This window comes from Narcine bancroftii, chromosome 9 (assembly GCF_036971445.1).
Source record: "Narcine bancroftii isolate sNarBan1 chromosome 9, sNarBan1.hap1, whole genome shotgun sequence".
Classification (NCBI taxonomy): Eukaryota; Metazoa; Chordata; class Chondrichthyes; order Torpediniformes; family Narcinidae; genus Narcine; species Narcine bancroftii.
In genome coordinates this window covers 32647503-32671226 of record NC_091477.1, presented here as the reverse complement: position 1 = coordinate 32671226, position 23724 = coordinate 32647503, and the positions used below count along the sequence as shown (strand labels likewise).

General features: G+C 39.2%; 1 protein-coding gene across 1 annotated transcript in view; it reads right to left on the bottom strand.

Annotated features, from left to right (window-relative positions):
- The window catches only part of rnf44 (ring finger protein 44), a 124884-nt gene extending 101758 nt beyond the window's left edge, over window positions 1–23126 (bottom strand). Inside the window, exons 1-2 of the mRNA XM_069898705.1 lie at window positions 22837–23126; window positions 8752–8822 (exon numbers count right to left, since the gene is read on the bottom strand). Coding sequence (XP_069754806.1) covers window positions 8752–8822; window positions 22837–23104 — 339 coding nt within the window. The 5' untranslated portion in view covers window positions 23105–23126. The remainder of the gene's footprint in view (window positions 1–8751; window positions 8823–22836) is intronic.
- Window positions 23127–23724: the final 598 nt, after the last annotated feature.

Here is a 23724-nt window from a genome sequence, read left to right as displayed (position 1 = left end):
TAAATTCCTGAAAAATAATTGTGTGCGAAAAATATCTTTAATGTATCTTTTTCTTTGAAATGTTGTTTGCTCACTTGGTATTTGAATATAATTTTGTTTATTCATCTGATTTTACTTTATTTAGTACAGAAAAAAAACAATTCTCCAGATAGCTAGTGTTCCTTGAAAAGCCAAAGCTATTGCAAAGCCAAAACAATTCTGATCATTATTTCTTATAATCGTTGAGGCGGGCAATCAAGCAATAAAAATATATCTGGGATAGAATGCTAGTAATTTAATGGAAATGCCTATCGTTAACACAGACAAGTACACCAGTATGTTATAATGAGGCAACATTTCAAATACTAAAGAATCAAGTCATCTTTCCCTGTGCTAATTAGGACATTAGTATGCAATAAATTTTATTACCGCAACGAGCATAGAAGTACAATTCAAAGGCTTTCAAAACCTATTCACTTCTATAATTGCCAAAGACCTAAGACCATATAAGCATCATTGGGAAGGAAAGAGGCTGGAAGGGTTTGAAATTTAGTCAATATCTGAACAATAGGGTAAGCCACACAAAACACAGGAATATAAAAGTGCTGGGTATGTGAAACAGCAGCTGGTGGTGAGAAATTCAAAGTCAGTAGGAAGCGGAGATTTAAAAAAAAATTTGGGTACAAGTACTCCACTCAAAACAATCATCTAATATTAAGTTAATTATTTGACTGGGACACTGATTTTTTTTTAAATATAGTTTTTAGAATGCTCTTCATTTTCAGGCAATGGTTGAAAATACTACTGGCATATATTCAGAACACAACCTTAACTGGAATATGTCTCTGCACCTGCTCTCCAGTACCTCATCATAACAGAAGTTTGAACAGCAAGCGAAATGCTGTTTTTCTTGAATCTAATCTGTCTGCCCACATCCGAGGTGCAAACGCATCCACAGAGGAAAATATGCTTTTGCTGCAGGAGCTATTCAAAGAAATTGGCTAATATTTGTCACACATAGAAATGCTAAGGATAATTTCAGATCTAATGAAATTGGTTAATACATAGACCAAATCTAAATATTGTGACCATTTTGGTTTTCATGTTCCATACTGATTAGGACATCATTCCAATATAATAACTATTTTTTGGTAATCTTGAAGCTGCTCCAGAGTATCAAGTTGTCATCAGTGAGCTAATGCTGACTAAGGCAAGTATGCTATTTGAAATATTTTATGAAAGTGGCAAAGGTTTTTTGACAGATTTGTGAATTTAGCTGAGGTAAAAGAGCTAAATTCCAATTCTGAACACTGGTTTGTGCTAGATTAACAAACGTCAGTCAGAACAGTCATGGGAACGTGACAATTGGCTCAGTCAAGGAAGGGGGGAAACTAACCAGGATGCTTGAAGCTTGATCACTGAAGTGTAGACTTTGAGCGAATGTACTAATTATTCGTGCAAGCTGAATACCGGAGGGTAATCATAATCCACAGAGCTCTCATCTCAAAGAGAGGAAAGAAAGGAAAAATAATAACATAAACATCTTTAATTGTATAACTAATCTTCTGCTTATAAAGTAATTGAATCACTTGCAGTTTAGAAAAAGCAAATTCCTATTATCGATGCTATTGTTCATCTATAAGTATTTACAATAACGAGAGAGGCGTCGAGGCTGGTCGAGGAAAGCAATGAGACAAGGGTGCAATGAGACAAGGGTCAGAGTGCAATGAGACAAGGGTCAGAGTGTAATGACGATGGTATATCACTACAAGGTCAGTTCAAGAAAAAAAATGGCAACAAATTGAAAAGACATTGTGCAAGAGACATTCATCTTAAAAAAAAAACCCTGACAAACTGGTGGCACAAATTGCAATGCGTCTCTAGGCCTTTTTATGGTGAAACACCGCATTACAGCCGGCTCAAGTTAAAAAAAAAATGGTGATTTTTACCTTTTATGACAACGACCTATAAGGCAGATCTGCGATGATTTTATCCAGAGCTGAGTCGGCTTCCAGAGCTGAAGGAGGCGGGGAAAGTGGTGCAAAAGCACCACCATGACGTTGAACTTGCGCACCGAGAATTGAAACGGCCTATACTCAACAGTGGCGACTGAAGAGCAGGTAAGAGCGCTAGTGGAGATCTGTGCAAGCAGTCTTAGTACTCAGCCAGATCTTCTGCACAACGTAATAGTCTTTATTAATCATATGGGTTTTTAAAAATACGCACTCCTGAGCATAGGCTGATGGCATCATCAGCCCTCCCCTTTGTAGCTGCTTTCAATGGCAATCCTTTTATGGATTTACTCTAAGTGTATCCCCCTAGGTGGATGGAAGCTGGAATGAGTTTGCGCAGTCCACCTGCCTTTGGACCTTTTATGGAGGCAAGTGCAGCAATGTAAAGACGTAGAACCTCTGCCTTTACATTCACTCTTTTCTCCTCCACTATAAAAGGGGTCTAGTTTAACTTGAAACCTGTTCCAAAACCATGCCAGCACAAGTTGGAAATCTAGTTTTTGAATATTCAAACAAATTGGAAAATGAAGGGAAGGAATGGGAAAATGTCGATATAATAATAGAGGATGAAATAAATACAGTAATAAGGAACGGCCTTGAGCCAAAATGACAGTAGAATGTGTTTGGGTGAAGATAGACAAAGATGGATAAACTAAATAATTAAAATATTAACAGCTCAGAAATATGCTAGTCAGCCTAACTGATCCATGATAATAACTGTGTAACAATTTCCCCTCCCAATTAATCTTCTTCAGAACCTTGAAAGCACAAAACTTAATCTCCATTGTTCTTTTCCTAAGTGTGCAGGTATACATTGGGAAGGTTTATTCTCAGCAGACCACAAACTCAAAAGCTATTCTTTGATTAGTACCCTGTATCATTCTGACCATCCCCAGTTCCTCTTCCAATGTTTGCACCCTGGTTCTGGGTCCTCATTGATTTGAATGAAGTCAATTACAAAAAGATTTTTCTCAGGTGACACAAAGAAAAAAAACATTTTTAAAATAATCAGAATTTTTCATAGAAAACAAGAATTTTAAAATTGCACAATTAAGCTAGAAGAAAAAAATTAAAATTAAAAATAACACGCAAGGGAGTTACTCTATCATCTACAGGCAACAAAAAGATAATTTAACTTAATTACATGTTGTGCATCAAAAAATCAATTTTTAAGTGAAACTATGAGGAAATATTTCAAACTCATCATTAAAAATAAAGAACATGGGCTATGTTTCAGGTCAACGACTTTTCACCAGGACACGCAAGAGGGTTCTGAATTTTAAAAAAAACCTGAAACATTAAATTTAATCCTCTCTCACAGATGCTGTCGGACTTCCTGCCATTCAGTTTTTATGTGATTTTTTCCACATCTGTTCCTTTGTGCCTTTTAGTGCCACAAATTCAAAAGATTTTTATGAATCCAGTAGGAAAGTCTCCAAGGAATACAGCCCATGAAGGTGATGTTTAAATATTAAAAATTAGTATTTCTGGTATTCACAATCCATGCTTGGAAATCACAAAATTGTTATCAGTTTCATGGGTGAAAAGATGGTGAACACCAAATATTGCAAATCTCAGCATGTTTTCATAGTCTTAAGCTTTATACATTTTATGGTTGCAGTAAAGATAATCTAACAGTAAAATCACAGAGGCATGCAGTACATTTGAGCATAATAAGAAGTCAGTTGACCAGCTATCCCAATGCAGCTGAAGGAGAGGGGGTCCTAAGAGGATGCAGGTGTCCAAACAAGGAGACCTTGTTATTTTCTTCCAGTCAATGAGGAGCAGTGGGAAGGCTACATTAAATCATTTTCTGTGCCACAGAATGAAAGGTGCCCACATTACGGACAGATTGCAGTGATGGGGGTCTTCAGAAGTTCCCTTCCTACACATTGACTGCCTCTCTGTCCCTGATGAGCTCAACTTAATTCTTGGTTCTCAGTGGGATGGAGCCTCAAATGCTTAGACAGTAAATTACATTACCAGCTGAAGAACCTACACTCGGTGTCAGTGAGCTTCTGAGCCACACATCAATCTTCAGCTACCAGATTTTCAGTTCACAATCATTCATCAAGCCATTCCCAGCTCTTCTTGAATTCTCCCAATTATGGTGAACTTGAAGAACACTGTGGACACGCTGCAGCTCCTGTAGAGAGGGAGTTGAAACACCATCTGAGAAGAGCAGCCTTTGTGAGCTTTGACATTGATCTTCAAGTAATGCATCTGTTGCTTCTAAATCTGAAGACCTAGCCACTGCCTCATCTCCTGAGGCATCAGCATCAATGTCAAAGCATCAGAGCTACTTTGTATGATAATAGAAAGGTGTTCAGCCCTGTTACTATTTGGAGTGTTGAGCAACAGGCTGATATTCCAAACCCCAAACTTAAAATACTGGAGTTGCTGTCATATTGAATGGTTTGTTTTCACATAGCTTAGTCATTACACACCAATTTTCATAAATTATGACATCTTGATCTGGTGGCGAGGAAGTCCAAAACCTTTCTCTCCCATGTAGGTATTGATGTCACACTCAAGGTCAGTCCTTGTTCAATGAGGAACACAGGAGAGAATGCCAGGAGCAACAATAGGCATGTGCTAAAATGAGGTGTCCACCTGGTGAAGTGATAACATTGTACTACATAATCAATAATGGAAGCAATACGCAATAGACAGGGCAAAATAATCCTGTCAGATTAGATCAAAATTCCAGAGCCTGGCACATCGCACAATGAATGCCAATGGGTAATAAAAAGACAATGTTAGATGGTGCCTTCATGACTCCACAGCAGAGTCTCAAATAAATGCAATAAAACAAAGGTGAAGCCTTTTGCTAGGATTGCCAAAATCTCTCTTGAGCTCCTTCTGAAGTCCCTATCATCAGATAATATGGTCAGTAGTGAAGAGCAGCAGACTTAAGGCTAAAGACAGTACAGTGAATGAGCAGCAACAGTGAAGCTCAAAATGAGGCACTTTGGGGCACAATAGAAATGGTATTTCCAATGCAAGGCAAAGAGCAGAAAAACTGTGGGGGTGGGGGGGGGGTGCAGTTCACAAATCTTTGACAAAGACACGGGAGCTTATCAAGCCATTCAAAATCTTCAGAAATCACTGGTTTTGCCTTGTGTATGATTCTAGGTTCCATACTTTACTAAAGCTCTCAAAGATTTGCAGTGTGGAAGTTTTTTTTTAAGTTGGGTAAGAGACCAGTTATGCAGTAAGTCTGGCAAAGCTGGGAATATTCTCTTGTAAGTGAAGAATGACTGAAGGGAAATTTGACTTTCACCAATTGGAGTGTTTTGATAGAGCAGGTCTACATATACAATCCTCTCAGTCAATTGTGCCAGTAACCATAGATTTAAACTAAGTAGAAGGCATGAGGAAGGTGAATAATATGATTTACTTCCCCACATGAGAAATTTCAAAAAGCAAGTGGACTAGTAATTTAATGAGTAATGGGGTGAAATGTGGGACTAAATTATAAACTTGCTCAAAGAGCCAGCACAGGAAAAATGGGATGATTGGTCTCCATCTCGGGTAGAAAGACCTTTGAAATACTTTCAGCTTGATCACAGAAAATGTGAAATTGAGATTATGTACTTGAGTAACTAAATGTAGATTTGGCCATAATGCAAAACAAAGGTCAAATAGAACAGCAAAGTAAAAATAATTAATTAAACATGTTCAGGTTTGATTTTCAAATTCCAACATTTGGTTTATTTGGCTTTAATAATAATTTAAAAACAGCTCACTCTTGGGACAAATTGTTTGTTCTTGTATACCTGCTGATGCTTCACAACAGAGCATATGTTAGAACAGTTGTAGGGCCAAGTGGCTACTGTATTTCACAGCAGTCTAATTAGTACAGGCCACTTTATAATGATGCAATCAATCATACGCTGCTCAAACAATTTGATCTTAGTTTCATTTATATGAATCATCCAGGAAAAAGATATTGCTGGGCTTAAAACATAAAAAAGTTGGTCCTTCTAAAACTGAAATTAATACTAACATACATAGTTACCATCAATTTAAAGTCTCAAAAGAGAGACAAGTCTGGCTCATATACCAATTTAACACAACGTGATTTCATCACTAAGTCATGGGCTCAAATTTAACCAAAATAGATAAAACAAGACCTCACTTGGCTGGCAGGGTCCCTCCTCATCATATCCTTCCTGCACAGCCTCACTCCTGAAGCACGGTCTTCTCAAGACAACTGTAATAACAATGACTGTGGATTGTGGACTGTGCATTTGCAAGGAAAGTCTGAAACAAAGGACTCCTTGTTCCTAACAAGAGAAAGACAAGGTGCTGCTCGATCTACAGTACATGAACTCTGTGCAAGATGCACTTTGATCTATCTGAAACTCGTTGGTCTTCTTGTATAATGAGATGCCTACATTGCTGCCTGGTACATTCTAGGCTGCAGAAGTATGTACTCAGTCACACAGAAACTTGCTGCAGCCAATGCAAATACTTCACAAGAAAGGAGTGCAATCAAAGGCCCTGCACCACTCAACACTTAGGGGCTGGGTGCTGTATAACTGACCATTGAACATTATAACAGCATATTCTTCAAAGAAGCCACATGAGTGACATTGGTTCTTCCATGTATTAACTTGACAATATGATATAGCTTTTATGAAATTAAAAAAATAAAGATAAAGCTATTTTTTAAAGATAAACTCAGTTGGAAAAGAATAAAAGACAAAGGTATCTGAAAATTCCGTTCTGGAGTAGAGACAATTGTTTAAAGTTAGGCATTAAAACACATGGAAATAGCAAATTTTCAGGCTTCTGATCTAATCTACATAAAACATTGGTTACATCTTCTAAATACCTTCTCCCAGCTTGGGCATCTATTCATCTTTACATGCCACTGTGAAACATTTTGACATTTCTTTTTAAGATTAAAGGTGCCATATGATTGGTATTTCTAGTGACAATGGAAATAGTTATTTAACACTTGAAACTGATTCTTATGTATTTTTTGTATTGGGGCAGCCTTCTCCATTTTTACTATATTTTTATAGTACAATATGAATTTTGGAAATTAATTTATAGTTCTTTATTCTTACAGGATGACTTCCAATATTCATGCAGCATCAAGAAAGTTGCTGGGCTTATCATTCCAATCATGTAAAAAAAACTGATTTTTTTAAAAAAAAAGCTAACTGTGTGCCATTTGACTATTGATAAACCAACATTTAATCTGGCTGTCAGGATGTTGGCTTATTGACAAGAACGATCAAATTACTCACAATGACTTCCTTTAAATTACTCAGTTATTAAGGCACGATCTAGAGACAAGAATCTGTCTTTAAAAATATTGGCAAATTGAATTGGCATTTTCTGGTTTAATCATGAAATCCCTGTGATATCTGTAGCAATTCTGATCTTCATTAATTCCCAACACTTAATATAGAACAGGTGCAGGCAGTCAAATCTTCAGGATCCTGGCAAAATTTCAGAATATTATCTGGTTCAGAGGGCCAAAGACGTGGAACTCATTGGCACCTCTGATGGTGCGTTAATCAGTCACTACATGTGCACTAATGACAGGTAATTATAGGCATTATAGTATGAAAATTCAGTAAAGCCTGAAGGTTTACAGAGTTGGCCTCACACTGGATGTGTTGCTCATCAGATGTAATATGCCTTGCACAGATAGTAATACTGTACATCAGTCAAGTTCAGAGCAGAAGATGGAGGGAGATTTCTGAATTGGAAGGAGGTGCAAGGATGAGCCTTCCATGGTAAAGTTGTAGAATAAATGGAAGCCAATTAGATGGCTGGAGGGCAGACAGGATTGGGAGAGGCAATAATGTTAACAGGTTCACTCCAATTACGTTCTCCAGCCTGCTCAGGCATCCTCATTTTAAATTGTGTTATGGTAGCAGTACAAGAAAGCTCTGTGTGAAAATGTGGGGAGATTCTCAAAACCAAACAATGGCTACATTTGGACCAAATATGAAGGATTGTTACATGAGGCATGTTATCATTACTTGTACCTCTGATGCAAAAAAATGTTCATCTTTGAAACCATAATTTGAGATGGGCATCAGAGAGATTAATTTCCCCAGTTTTACAATTTGAAGGTTAGAAACCAATGCTCCAATCCAGAAAACACTGATTGTGTAATTTTGGAAAAAGCTAATGGTCCCAGATCAAATATCACACAGTACATGATAAACATTCATACTCTCAATCACTGTTTTAACCAGGAATAAAAAGCATTTCATCCTAAACAAAATTTAAGAAAATGGCATTATAGCTTCAAATTGTGTTTATTTGATATCGTGGTGATGCAACCTATTTTTTTCTGGAAGATGCAAAAGTTACTCAAAATTAGGATTTCAATCTGGTACTTCACCCAGAATTTTAGACCCATCATAGGTGCTAATGACCATTTATTTTAATGTATCTTTAAAGACAATGTTTGATACAGAACTATTAAAAGTGGTTCATCGTAATTCACAACATTTTATTTTCCCTCTCTCATAAAATAAGACCTTGTATTTAAGTGCTTTCTTAAATGACCATTACAATATTTTTTATGATGTACATAATTTTTTTGATACAACTTTTGTCACGATTTTATATTTTTGAACTCATCAACTAGACCTTCCTTTACAGCAGTAAAAAATAAATGATCAGGATATAAAGATTTAATTTAACTCTCTCCACAACATTGACATTTCCATCCCCTTGCATATTATTTTGAAGTTTTTATTGCTCGAATTTTTTGTGAAGCACCTACCTTGTCTCTGTTTTCGTGACAGCAATAGATTTCTTGGTTTGCCTGGTACTGAAAGGGTCCATTCAACTCCCCTGCGTAGACAAAATGAAAGACAAGTCAGACTGGAAAAACTTGCTAATCAATACGTTCAATTCCATATAAACCATATACAGCACAGAACAATTCAAAGCAATTAGTCGTGTTAATTGTAAAAGGCAAAGAATAAAACAATCAACACTGGTGTATTTGAACCAAATCGGAACACATCTTACAAAATAACCAAAATATAATTGGATACATTTTGCCTTGGAAAACTACAGCTATTTTGTAATTTTTAAAAAGTCCAGTGCTCACAATATTTGTCTTCAAATGACCACTTCTATCAATTGGTTTGTCCAGTTGGTTGCCAAATGTTTCAAGATTAAAATTATTTAAAAAAATATCAAATTAATTGCCTTCCAAGTATCAGTCACTCTCTTACTTCAGAAGAGTGTAAATACATTCATATTCAGACATAAATACAAATAGACAAACTCCATTTGTCATTAAGCAGTTAATTAAGGAAATCACTTTTTCCCCCCAGCATAGTCAGTTAATAATAAGTAAATGCATTGAGTTGGAATAATTGAGAGGATAAAATTAAGATTCTAGTTTGCACCAAATAAACATCATTAGAATTGATTTTGATTCTGTGACATGCAAGTTGCTTAAATCTGTAGGATTATTAAATTATCTGTTATTCCTGCTTACTTGGACTGAAAATAAACTTCCTGGATGAGGGTATTAAGTACCAATTTTCTGATACTAATTAAAATCCAGCACCTTGTTTAGGCATTCCCCTTTCCCTCTTTCTTCACCACATGATCACCCCATCCCCAAGCATCACCTCCAAAAGAAGGAATACAATAGACAACTGGTCGAGTTAACACCATTATTGTCATGAAGCAAACATAGAATGCATATATCAAATCATTAAAAGATGATTGCAAAGCAATCGTAATTTTTGCTTTAAAAAGGCATATAAAGAAATATTCCTGAACATACCTCTTCTAAATTCCGTCATTAAGTGCGTACAACTTCCAGGTTATTTGCATTTCAGCATCTTTTTGTTATCCTATTGTTTTATGCACTATTTGTTTTACCAATTAAAATAGTAATGGATGTTCGAGTTTCCACTGGTCTCTCGTCAAATAATATGTATAATATAGATTACACAAAACAGCTTTGTAAAACTGGGTAGTTTAACATCAAGTCAAACTGCAAATCATTGCTTTCTTTTGTCTTGAAGCTGCTGCCTGTAAGCTATTCTCTTTTCGGTTATTTATGGTTCTTTCCTCCCCTTCCCACAAAACATTGTGCTTCTCCTCTCCTGCTGGCATTGAGTCATCACTGGGCACTCTGCAGCTTGCTTTCAGTGACGTGAACCCAGAAGGAGAATGTCGGCAGACTTTGGGAATTGTCACAGCTATGCCTGATCTGGATGGAGGTTCCTTTATACACTCAATGACTGGAAGAGGTTGGTGGATACAATTTAGTGAATGTTTCAATGCATTCTACTTTGATTCTTGTGGTGGTCCACCACCGGCCTACTGCAGGGGGAAACCTCTGTACCTGCAGGATTGTAAAGGGACAGGACAACACATGGCCGGCTGTCAATCAGTTGGCCTGAATGGATCAAGCTCCACCCGGTCGGGTGTCAATCACCCTCCGGGATATAAGGCTGTGCCGGCTTCCCGAGGCCTCACACAGAGTTGCTGCAGCCACAACCAGCCTGGCTCTGTGGAAGTCTTTGTGGATTAAAGTCTGTTGTACAGTCTTTACCTTGTGTGTGTCTGATTCAGTCTAACAGCTCACCACAATTCTAATTCAATATCATCAATTTTGCCTTTAGCTCATCTTTTAAAATAAAACAACTGATCTCTGGTTCAGTTTGTAATACCTAAATTAGAGAAAAAATAAGCAGTAGGATTCACATTTCATGACCTCAACATTAAAGTGCCTCTGAGTATGACAACCAGAAATGATGCTATTAACATTGAGTAACAAGTACTGAAAACTTGTCAATATCCAGAGAAACTACAGACTGCTATGATTCACCGCAGACAAAAAAAGAAAAAAAATATCTCCATGGATGTGACATTATGCTACCAGCATTCATTAGTTCAGAAAGTCTCAAAGTCAAGTTTGGGACTTTATGGAATTTTCAGATTAGAAATTATCCAAATCAAATTGCTTCCTGCAACTTATTAAGAGAAGGCCAAAAATGGATAAGAAGATGCATCCATATTACAATAGTGGCTTCTCAGTCAGGAATTGCAATGGCCTAGATTTAAAGGACTGATACAGATGCCAAGAAGACGATGTTTTTCAGCAGATTAATGAAGTGATGTTATATGTCACGACATGAAGCAAATACAATGCCTGCATAGTGTGATCAAAGATATCAATGGTCGGCATTCAAGCCATTGAGGAACAGGAAAATGAATCAGATTAGCTTTGGGAGGGGAAAGACGGAAATTGAAGTATTCTTTTAAGATCACCTTTTCCCAAAGCCATAATCAATCCATCTAATATAATACTTAATGAATTGAAACAAGATTAAAGGAATATAAAATTCATAACTCTGGATTCCCAACCACAAACAAAACACACATGACACATACTGATATTTCAGATATCTCCATTTAAAATCTGTTGCATTGGTTTCCTAACTGTGATTGTACAAATTCTATCATCAATGTGTATATGTACAGAAGGAAGTGTAGGATGTCTGTGATTGGCTGAGAGTGTAGCCACACCTACTGGCAGGTCTCAAAGGATTGCTCCTCGCCAGATCAGGTCATTCTGGACTGGTTGACCTACTTGTGATATGCTCCAGTCTTTTAGTTAATAAAAGCCTTGGTTTGGATCAACAAGTCTTCGGTTCTTTCAACGCGCTCTACACTAACATTCAGGTAATTTAATAAATTCTGAAGTTCTGTGGAAACTGAATTGCTTGACACAATTTCTTGGCAATCTACATATAATATATAAATATTTACTGGTCAGACCAAGTTCTCTTTGTGTTTCTCTGCAGTTTTTTCATACCATTTTTTCTCTCTCTTCTGTTTCAATATTTTAATTACATTTTACAATAATAATACAAAATGTAGAAGCCATATTTATCTAAAAATAAAGGAGTAAAATGAAAAAGGAAACATACAAAAGAAAGACTGAAGAAAAGTTTTACATATAAACTAGATAACAACAATCAAACAAAAAAGGAAATAATCAAGTAATCATTTAATCAGTTATAACGTGACTAATTGAAAAAGATTTAAAAAAATTAAATTGATACTATACTACAAATTATCTCCCATTCCCTTCCAAAGTTATTTGATAAATATATGAAATTTCACTACCATTAAAAAAATACAAACTCACAAGGACAAGATCTAAATGATCTTATAGATTATGAAAAAAAATGATAAAAGGACCCCATAAACATGAAAAGTTTAAATCTGTTACATTCAGAATCAGAGAAACATCTATTTTTTCCCCCAAAGTTAGACATGCCATCATATCGTCCAACCATTGGAAAATATTGTGTCCATATTTACAAAGTGTTGGTATGAATATTTAAATGAAACTCAGACATTCCCTTCCTCCTAAAATAGGTTTCATATATTAAGGAGTGAGGAGTACTCTTGTTGAAAATCTCTTGTATGATATTTTTCTATTTTTTTCTTGTTTTTGTAGAGGGTTGGGGGGGGAGGTTAAATAGGGGGCCTTTCTTCTTTTTCTTTCTTTTTTCTTGTATATAACTCATGCATTTGTAATTTTGTAAAATAAGTGAGTATTTTTGTGGTTTTAAAATTTATAAATACATTTTTTTTTAAAAAATCATTACCATTGAGTATGAGTAGGAGGGACAGCACCTTTCCATCTCATTAACATTCATCATCTAGCAATAAGGGAAGTGAGGGAAACTACATGGGATTGAGACACAGTTAATTTTCTCCCTCTTCCAAATGTGAAGTTCTTGCCTCCTTGGGTGCATATTCTCAAGCCACCAGTGGCTATTACCTGATGCTATTTGGTCAAGAATAGATTTGCACTAGATATCCTCTTTTTATTCAACTTTCACACCATCAACAGGGTGCAGATTAGCCATCAAAAGAAGGAGTTTCAACAAACTCCCCCTTTCCTATTTGTTGAGGACCAAGGCCAATTCTAATATCACTTTTTCATACTTGGCTGTGATCAGATGGAGTTCGAACAGATGGGATTAACCTCTATTCATCCAGCTATGTGCAATATAACTTATCACTATGTGATTCTATCAAGCTTTTCAGAAGCATTTGTATTCAATTAGGATCAATGTTCCTTTTATTGTCACATAATAATACTTAAAAATGTAACATACATGATCTATTTCAACTTTGGTCTGCTATGAGGTGTGAGCATTGCCAAGGAAGAATCTTAATTACACCAGTTTTCACATTGACAGGCCCAGGCATGCCGATGGATATGATGGTGAGTCTGTTTCATTTGTCAATTAAAAATATGTTACCTTGGCAACAGGGTCTCACTGCAGATGGAAGGAACCCATAGGTGCAGTACTGTTCTTCTCAAGTCAGAAATACTGAAGATACCATGGCAGCCCACCTCCACATTTTATAAACAGATGCAAGTTTGAGATTTTATCTTTCATAGGATCATTATACTCCAATTCTATTAGAATAAATATTTTTGTAAAAAATATTGCAAAATATTTGGTAATAAAATTGGGGCCTGGCAATTTCTTTCTTCACTGATGAAGAAATTCAATGCATTCACTTTTGTGACCTTGACAAACATTTCATCACATGGAGAGGCAACTATACAGTGCTCAGCCATTCAGTGTCTGTGACTGTAGGCTTTCCACCATAGTTTCTTTGCAGTAGCTGGTTTTCCCAAATATTTCATGTGGTCCACTGCCTGATCCACTTGTTATTCCTCAGAAACATTTCTTCAAGAGACCAGTAATGCAGTATAGTCCACATGAATGGAATATTCCATGGCAAAGGGACTAGGGTCATCTATCAAGGATAGATGGATCCCAGCACATCCCAACAATCAGGGTTTGTAATACTCTGGCTCCAATGCAGCTTGATGCAATAATATACTATCTTCATCCTGATATCCACGTGCATGAGGTACGCTTACTCTTCTTTGTTTGGAGACTTGTAGATCTTGTAGAACTGACATGATCCATTTTGGATGCCTGGAAGAGATGGAAGTTGGCTTCACCAGAGTATGGGACATACTAGGGTTGCATCAGGAACACTTCACAGCCAATAATTTTTAACCATTCAAATGGAGTACTGCTCCCATATTCACAACTTCATTTTCATTTCACCCAAATCTTCTGAATATCATGGCATCTCTGAAGCATATTCCTATGACCTACTATTAATTGGACCAGACAGTGAAAGGAACGGGGGATTCGTTGGACCATTTTTTCAAAGAACGTGGTTTCACGTGAGTGACTCTGAATCCACTACCCCACCCCAGGTCAGTTCAAACTAGTCATGGATGCTAACCCATCTGTGAGCTCAATTATGCACCTGGGAGGCTTTCTCTTGACCACTTCCATTCCCCATGATTGTCATCTAACAAAAAGAAGTGACAGCATTGTTTTCCAATTCCTACTTGGGTCAGAAAACTTCTGTTTCTCACTCATAAATTTGGCTATTCAGTGCCTCCCCTCCCCTTCTGAGGAAGACGGTTTCAGAGTTCAACCATTTATCCATGCGTTGACATACTTCCTGATTTTACACTTGAACTTCTCTGCTTAGACATCAACCATCTCTCCAACACCTGTACATTCTGGAACACTGAAATACTAATTCATTTTAAAGTTCAAAGTTCGGATTTATTGTCAGAGAACATATATGATATCTCATACAACGCCAAAATTAATTTACCTGTGGGCTGGGCAGAATTTCTACTTGTCGGTAATGCATAAAACTGAACTCAAGATATATATATATACACAAAAGAAAGAAATGTAAACAAATTGTGCCATACGGAAAAAAAAGTAAATATTCAGTAATAAATAATGTGTAAAGTAAGAGTCCTTAAATGAGTCTCTGATTGAGTTTGTCATTGAGGAGTCAGATGGTGAAGGGGTAGCACCTCTTCCTGAACCTGGTGGCAGGAGTCTTGTGGCACCTGCATCTTTTTCCTGATGGCAGAAGCAAGAATGGAGCATGTCTTGGGCAGTGTGTTTCCTTGATGATTGTTGTTGCTCTCCGACGGCTGTGCTGCATGTAGATTCTCTCAATAGTGGGGATGATTTTACCAGTCTTTGTCCACTACTTTTTGCAGGGCTTTCCATTCAGAGGTATTGGTGCCCCATACATGTTAAACATACCCCTTAGCTTCGGTCCTTGTCAAAGTTTCTGGACCCAAAATAAAAAGCACATTTAAAATGCTTGCCAGAATGCACGTTCTTTTAGTTTTCTTAAAGCAGTAGAATGAGACATTTTGCAAGTTACAGCATATTCAAATGTAAAAAAGAAATCCACAATTGCTTCTCTGACAAAAACCAAAGGCAGTAAAGACACTGTGCCACAAATACAACTGCTTCATGCAAGGTCAACGAAAGGCTCCCAACAAGGCAAGGAGTCAGAGAAATTTCATTAGGTAACCCTGTCTAAACAAAAGCTGAAACACCAAGTTTCCAACTAGCAGACAACCTATTCTACATCAAGGTTTAAAATAGGTATCCAACCATTTACAACTATTTTGCACCCAAGCTTTTATCTGTTACAGGAGGCACAGTAATTTTTTTTTCAGATGTACAATTTTGTTTTGAAGTTAGCCATAGCTGACAGAGTTATTATGCCATTAGAAAGCTTGTGGTAAAAACATTAAATAACATAAAGGTTTGCTAAACATTTCATTAATGAGATTTTTTTCACCCAGTTGATAGATTTTTTTTCCTCTGAAAGTGAAAAGATCAAAATGAATACTTCAAAGCATGTTCTTCTGTACATTTGTATTTTAATTTTTAAAAATATCCTGTCATTTATCACTACATTAATGCCTCTTAAATGACCAGATATTTAAATAACATTAGATATAGGAGGTAAAAGAATCAACCTAATTTACTTGACGGTATTCTGGCCCTCCTGGGTAATGAATGCGTGACTTATGGAGTCTTGTACATGCGAACAAGCCTCAACAATTAGTGGCTGGGGGGGTGGGGGGGGGATGGGGGGAGTCGTGCAGAACTGTGAGCACTGAGCAGACTCACTCCCTCACTGACTCAGTGAAGAGAGTTGGAGGCCACTCTTCGTGTGCTTGCTCAATCTCCCATCCTAGCTGTTTCTGCATCCTCTCCCACACATGGTTTTAATTCATTTCTGATTTATGAAAGAAATGGGTGACAAACTTTCATAACACTGGGACTGCCTGGAGCCAAGAAAAATTCGAAAGGGTGGCGTGGTTGGCATAGTAGTTAGTACAATGCATTTACCGCTCCAGCGATCGGGACCAGGGTTCGAATTCTGCACTGGAAGGAATTTGTATGTTCTCCCCGTGTCTGCAGTTTCCTCCCACTGTTTGAAACGCTCTCAGAGTACAAGTTAAATGAGTGTAAATTGGATGGCACGATGTCATGGGCCGAAATGGCCTGTTACCTTGCTGTATGTCTAAAAAGAGTGTTTCTTAAGGAAGGCTACAAGTAGAGAGAGACATTAGCAGCTACCCTGAAATTGGTTATTGCATCAAATATATGCATTCCTGTCTTCCATTCACCATAATTTTTGAATAATTACTGCTTTTATTGAGAAATAACGTCATTTCTATTTTATCCACTTTTTAAATGGAGCCTCACTCCCTCTTTCCCCCTCCCCAACCTAAAAAGACCTGCTGCATAATAAACTACTCCAGGTTATTTGTCCCAGGCCACTTTATTGCTTGATATGGTGATATCAATAAATATTGCTTAGGAAAAGGAGGAGGAGTGATGTGAAAAGATTAATGGTGCTGTGGAAATGAGTCTCAATAGATTCAAGGAGTGCAGAAATCCTGAAGGGTTGACATGAAGGGATTATAAAAATCAGCAAATTAAAAGGTCAAGAACAAAATTAAACACAAAGGTGAGAGATTTGAATTTGAGGCCCCAGAAGACAATGAGCCTTCACTACAGGAGAGAATTCAGACAGCAGGATACTGCAGAAAACTGTTACAGACCACTGAGACTGTTCAAGACAACATCTTGAGTGTTCAGTCAAGAAGTGAACAAAAGCCTGGATTACGAGGGATGAAAGTAGGAGTTCAATTCTGGTTTAAGAGGACATCTTCCTCAGTAATGAAAACTAATGACCCTCAGGTTATTTCATGAAAAATGCAGGTTGCTATTTGCAATAAATAATATTAGATTACAATGAAAAATCCATTTTACACTTGACCAACTATTGACATGGTGAACAATATAAAGAGCTAATTATTTGATAAATCACAAGAAAATAAATCTTAACTTGCAGAAGATTTTATAAAATTTTGAGGAGCATTGATAGGATATTTTTTCCTTTTCTAAGGATGGGAGGAATCAGGAGTCAGAAATTAGAATGTATAGGTTTGAGGCAAATGAAAATGTTTAGAGTGGCGCCATTTTTCAATATAGAAGATGTTGGTTATGAGGAATGAGCTGCCAGAGGATATGAAATGGTAGATGTAATTACTACATTATAAGGGTATTTGAACAAGCACTTGCACAGGAAAGAGAGAGAGGATACAGGTGTAATTCAGGCAAATGGGATTAGAGTTGGATGGCCTTCACAGTCAGCATGGAGGAGTTGGACTAAAGAGTTTATTTCTGTGCTGTACAGCCCGAATGAACTAATGTCACCAGTAGCTGAAGTTTTCCTCATGTTTCATTTACATTTTGAATATATTCATGAGTGCTATCTGCCTGTCACATTTGTTTTAATTATCCTAATTATTAAAACATTATTCGTATTACTTTCCCATTTGTGTGACTACAAATTTAGTCTAAAAGCAGCAGGATTTGCATGTAGCATTTTTTGAATGAATACAACTGAATGCATTACATAAATGTCCAATTATGGTGACAATCTGCTTGAGGCTGTAATTAGAAAGCAAGATTTTTCAAAACCTCTTCACATTTCCACCAGTAAATCCGAGATGGAGTTATTGAGCCATTCCACATGGAACAAATCCTTCAACCTAACTCGTCTCTGGCAAGTTGGCATTCTGGACCATTTTCTTCCAAACCCTTGCTGTCCATAAGGTCTTTTGAAAATCAAAATTGTATTTCGTTCTATAGCTTTCTCTGACAGCTCGTACCAGATACATACTACCGTCCAAGTGAAAAATGTTATCCCCGAGGTTCCTCTTAAATCTTTCCCTCTCATGATAAAGTTTTAGAATCATCATCCCTGGAAAACAAGCATTCACTTTATTCACCTCCCCCCCCAATCCCCCCAAGATTTTTGCTACAAGGTTACCCCTCAGCTTCCTACATTGCAGGCAATAAAGGCCCAGCCTATCCAGCTTTTCCCCATAACTCAAATCCCAGTAACATTTTGATGAATCTCCTCTGCATCCCTTCAAAAACTGGGTGACCGGAACTGCACAATGATGATCTCACTAACACTTTGTACAGCTATGTCATGATGGCACCTTTGTTTAATTATTCCCAGCGACTATGGAAAAATCGGAACTGCGACATCGAGATCAATTGTTGATGCCTCATGCTAGAAGTTACTGTGTGCTTTGCTACCTTTTTCAGCAAGAAGAATGGCATTCTAGGCACTTTGGTAAGCTCCAGAATTACAGCTCTGCAGAGCACATATTTTAAAATAGTTCGGCCCAAGTTGCTGTAAGTCCCCTTCTCTCAACTGGGAATGGAGCAATATCAGCTTCCCCCAAAAAATTGGAAAAACCCATAGAGTTTAAAAGTTAAAAGTGGATCATTTATATATTAAGATCCGACACATCTCTGGCAGTTGTGTCTCTCGCAGTTGACAAAGGGTTATTATACAGATGACTCCTGTGTTCCTCAGTGTCTGTGCACTATAATGTCAGGGGTAGAATGACTAAGAAAAAACATGTTCACTCATGGCCATGCCATTCAGTTCAAGGAAGATGGAAAATGACCATTGATTTTTGATGTTTAAGATAAAATGATAACTTTTGATCACAAGAATTCACAAATCAAATCACCAAGCAAAATTATCCAACATCTCTCTTGTACGTTAAATTAGTGCTCAGTGTAGTTATCATTTGTTTTCATGCTAATTATGTTTAAGGTAATATAAACTGTTGGGGTCTTGCATGGCTTGGTTCAGCATCATGCTGAAGAAGATTGAAAAGAGGGTTGGTGCGAGAACACAGCCTTGCTTCACGCCATTGTTAACGGAGAAGGGTTCAGAGAGCTCATTGCTGTATCTGACCCGACCTTGTTGGTTTTCGTGCAGTTGGATAATTATGTTGAGGAACTTTGGGGGACATCCGATGCACTCTAGTATTTGCCAAAGCCCTTTCCTGCTCACGGTGTCGAAGGCTTTGGTGAGGTCAACAAAGGTGATGTAGAGTCCTTTGTTTTGTTCTCTGCACTTTTCTTGGAGCTGTCTGAGGGCAAAGACCATGTCAGTAGTTACCAAGACACAAGAGAAACTTGTCCGTGAACTACTCTTTGCAGACGATGCCGCTTTAGTTGCCCATTCAGAGCCAGCTCTTCAGCGCTTGACGTCCTGCTTTGCGGAAACTGCCAAAATGTTTGGCCTGGAAGTCAGCCTGAAGAAAACTGAGGTCCTCCATCAGCCAGCTCCCCACCATGACTACCAGCCCCCCCACATCTCCATCGGGCACACAAAACTCAAAACGGTCAACCAGTTTACCTATCTCGGCTGCACCATTTCATCAGATGCAAGGATCGACAATGAGATAGACAACAGACTCGCCAAGGCAAATAGCGCCTTTGGAAGACTACACAAAAGAGTCTGGAAAAACAACCAACTGAAAAACCTCACAAAGATAAGCGTATACAGAGCCGTTGTCATACCCACACTCCTGTTCGGCTCCGAATCATGGGTCCTCTACCGGCACCACCTACGGCTCCTAGAACGCTTCCACCAGCGTTGTCTCCGCTCCATCCTCAACATCCATTCTTCCCTAACGTCGAAGTACTCGAGATGGCAGAGGTCGACAGCATCGAGTCCACGCTGCTGAAGATCCAGCTGCGCTGGATGGGTCACGTCTCCAGAATGGAGGACCATCGCCTTCCCAAGATCGTGTTATATGGTGAGCTCTCCACTGGCCACCGTGACAGAGGTGCACCAAAGAAAAGGTACAAGGACTGCCTAAAGAAATCGCTTGGTGCCTGCCACATTGACCACCGCCAGTGGGCTGATAACGCCTCAAACCGTGCATCTTGGCGCCTCACAGTTTGGCGGGCAGCAACCTCCTTTGAAGAAGACCGCAGAGCCCACCTCACTGACAAAAGGCAAAGGAGGAAAAACCCAACACCCAACCCCAACCAACCAATTTTCCCCTGCAACCGCTGCAACCGTGTCTGCCTGTCCCGCATCGGACATGTCAGCCACAAACGAGCCTGCAGCTGACGTGGACTTTTTACCCCCTCCATAAATCTTCGTCCGCGAAGCCAAGCCAAAGAAAAAAGAATATAAAATGTAATATATATGTTACTGAATGGGGATCTGGCAATAGGTTTCTTTTTAGAAAACAATTTCCATCATTGGAATTAATCAAATGATATGGGTAACAAGACAATACTAATATAGTATGATAAACACAGCAAATGTGCTTTACATGAATGTTTATGAAAAGTAAGTTGATAACAATGCACATATAATGAGGTTATTGAAAATAACCAAGAGTTTTGACAAAAAGAGTAGGTTTTGAAGAGCTTCTTAAAGTAGTTACAGGTTGGGGATGTTTGAAGAGAGTATTCTAAATTTTAAGACATTGGTAGGAAAAAACATGACTTCTAATTAATGTTGCAACAAATAAATCTAGGAATACATATTTAAGAAGCCAATATTGGTAAAAAAAACCTTGGTGGAATAAAAGATGAGAGATTACAGAGAAAGAGGAAAGAAAGTCAACAGATGACTCTAAATACAAGAGTGAGAATTGTAAAAATTGAGGCCCTGCTTAATTAGGTGTCAGGGAGGGAAAAAAGAGATATAAATTATTGGTGTAAACAGAGTTTTGGACCTCCTCATTGATGCAGAGTTAACCAGTGGAGGCTAGCCACGAGCCCAATGTAAGAAACAGCAGGAAAAATGACCTGTAAAGCTCAATTTAGAGTCAAATAGAACACCAAGATTATGGAAAGTTTGTTTTCGTTTTCAGTCAGTAGCCAAAGACAAGGTGATAATACATCTAAATATTAAAAAACAAAATTTCAGATGCAATAAATCTGAAATAAAAATGAATTTTTCAACAGGTCTGTCGAGAGAGAAACAGGGGGTTAATGATTTTACTTCAATGGTCTGTCCTCAAACCTGAAGAAGTGAAAGAGCAAGTATGGATAAAGTTGCAGAGAGGGGGAGGACCAAGTGTAAGAATGTCTGTGAGATATCCAGGTGACACAATGTTTATGAAACTATCAAGTTAATGGCTAAATGAGCACAGAGAATTGAGAGCCACAATGTAGATGTTCAGGGACAAGGGTTCCATCTGCCCTTTTCCCTCAACCCCTATCACCATCCAAGGATCCAATCAATCCTTCCGGATGAACCAGCAAATCATTTGGACTTCTTCCCATCCAGTGAACCCCATTCAGAGCTCACAATGTGGTCCATTTACATTGGACTGGGTGACCATTTGAAAGAAACCTCTGTTCGCCCTGCACAACCCGGAGCTTTTGCTGACTGTCAGTTTAATTTTCCATCTTACTGTTCCGATGACAACCCTCCAGCACAATTTGAAACATAACATTCATCTCCCAAAACCCTTGGCAGCCTCCAGGGGTCAATACTGAAATCAACAATTTTAGCACATCAGCCTGGACTTTTTGTTTTGGATCAGATATGGGCCAGTTCTGATGCAAGATCAGAGATCTTAAACCATTTTTCCCCCCACCATGGATAAGGCATAATATTTTTCAGTACCTTTATTTTAAATCATTTTGTTTGAATCACTAACCAGAAGAGAACATTCTGACAACTGAAGTAACTCCAAATTGGTTGGACTAAAGTGGGAAATGGCTCAACTGCCTCCTTGATCACCGATTACATCGGCTTTGTCGATTCGAGGCTAATTCCCCGGCTGCACCGCATTCATTTAATTCTGTGCTTCACAACAAGCTTCCACTCAATGTCACCAAAACCAAGGAGCTGATTGTTGACTTCAGGAAGAAGTCCAGAGGCATATGATCTCCTGATCATTGGGGGATCAGAGGTGGAGTGGTTGAGCAAATTTAAGTTCTTGGGAGTCACTTTCTCAGAGGATCTTTCCTGGACCCAACACACTAATGGCATCATGAAGAAAGCACACCAGCCACTTTACTACAGCATTCGTCTAGACAAAAAAAAAATCTGCCTTGGAGATACTCCAGTGAAAATATTAGAGCAATTCTTTAATGAGCACGTCAGGCTTGACCCCGTTCTAACTTGTCTCGCTGTGCAGGCAACAGGAACTGTATTGGTCTTTTCTCGGGCAGGATCTCAACTTTGCCACAGCCACAGCAGCAGTGGATTCCTGCGAACGCTGCGCTTGCCAGCAGGGAAGGAAGCCCCAGCCTCCTCAAGGCAGGTGGAGGAGCTTGGGCGATAGGATGGTTGGCGAAGTATTATGACCACAAATCCGTGGGTCTCCGGGAAGATTCCAACAGTTCCCTGCACGCCCGACTTTGCCACCGAAGTTCAAACGTTCTGTCTGTGAAACACTCCCTCGCCCCAGACATCCAACGTTGGAAGCAGCCACAACCCCCCACCTTTGCATTTCTGGACCCTTAGATTTATATATAAACATGAAATGTAAACAGAGATTGCGATTAACAATTGAGAATCTCGATTACCAATAGACCAACGAGCACGAAATGACTGGACCCCTTGTTTGAGCCGCTGCCCATCTCCCGCTTACCCGGCGAGGGGAGCCGGATGCCCCGCCGCAGCGGCCCTGGGCTGCAGCCGGTGTTCGGAGTGCTGGCCTGGGGCCGTCGAGCGGGTCCACCATCGGAAGGCTGCGGCGGCCGGCGCATCCCCACTCGATCGGAGGTTTCCAGTTGAGCGGCCCGCCGGCCAATGCCTCGCCCTTGGCACCGGGCACCGCGCTTGGTCGCAAGCATCGGACGGAGCCGCGTCCGCAGCCGAGGCTCCCCGGCCGGCCGGGCGCCACTCGTCCTTGGCATCTTTTTCCAACCCTCTCTCCTCTCTTTTCCAGCTTCCTCTCTCAAAGCGTTAAACTTTCCATCATGTGCGACTCCCCCTTGAAGCCGGTGGATTTTTCATGCGTCTCCTTCCCCCGGGTATCGGCAAGGCAAACTTCGAAACCAATGGTTCACCGCTGCCCTGTGCCCCCCCAACCCGATCAGAAAGCAGCAGGGGACTGTCCACCTCTCTCCAAGGAAAACCTGGCCACAAACTTTGTGCTGAGTCCAGTAACTGGGGTGGGGGTGTCCCCAGCGCCGCCACAGACAACTCGGTCCAGTCAGCCTGACCGGGTGCTTGGCTCTGCTATGTTCATCCGAACCTTCCTGGAACCGGGCTTTAGATCCACACTCAGGCTCGACGCATCGATTCCCTAGCGCCGGGTGCTGGGGGAGAGCTTTCACTCCCCTCCCCTCCTTCTGCGACCCGGCTGGCCTCACCTCCTTGCTGGCATCTTTTCAAAGGAGACGAAACGTCAGAAACAAACCCTATTTAGTCCGTCCGCCATGGCTGATCAGTTTCAGATTTATTATCCCAGTTATTGGCATGACATGACATCATATACCACCCTGCTACAAAGCAGAATTACTACTTCTTGGCA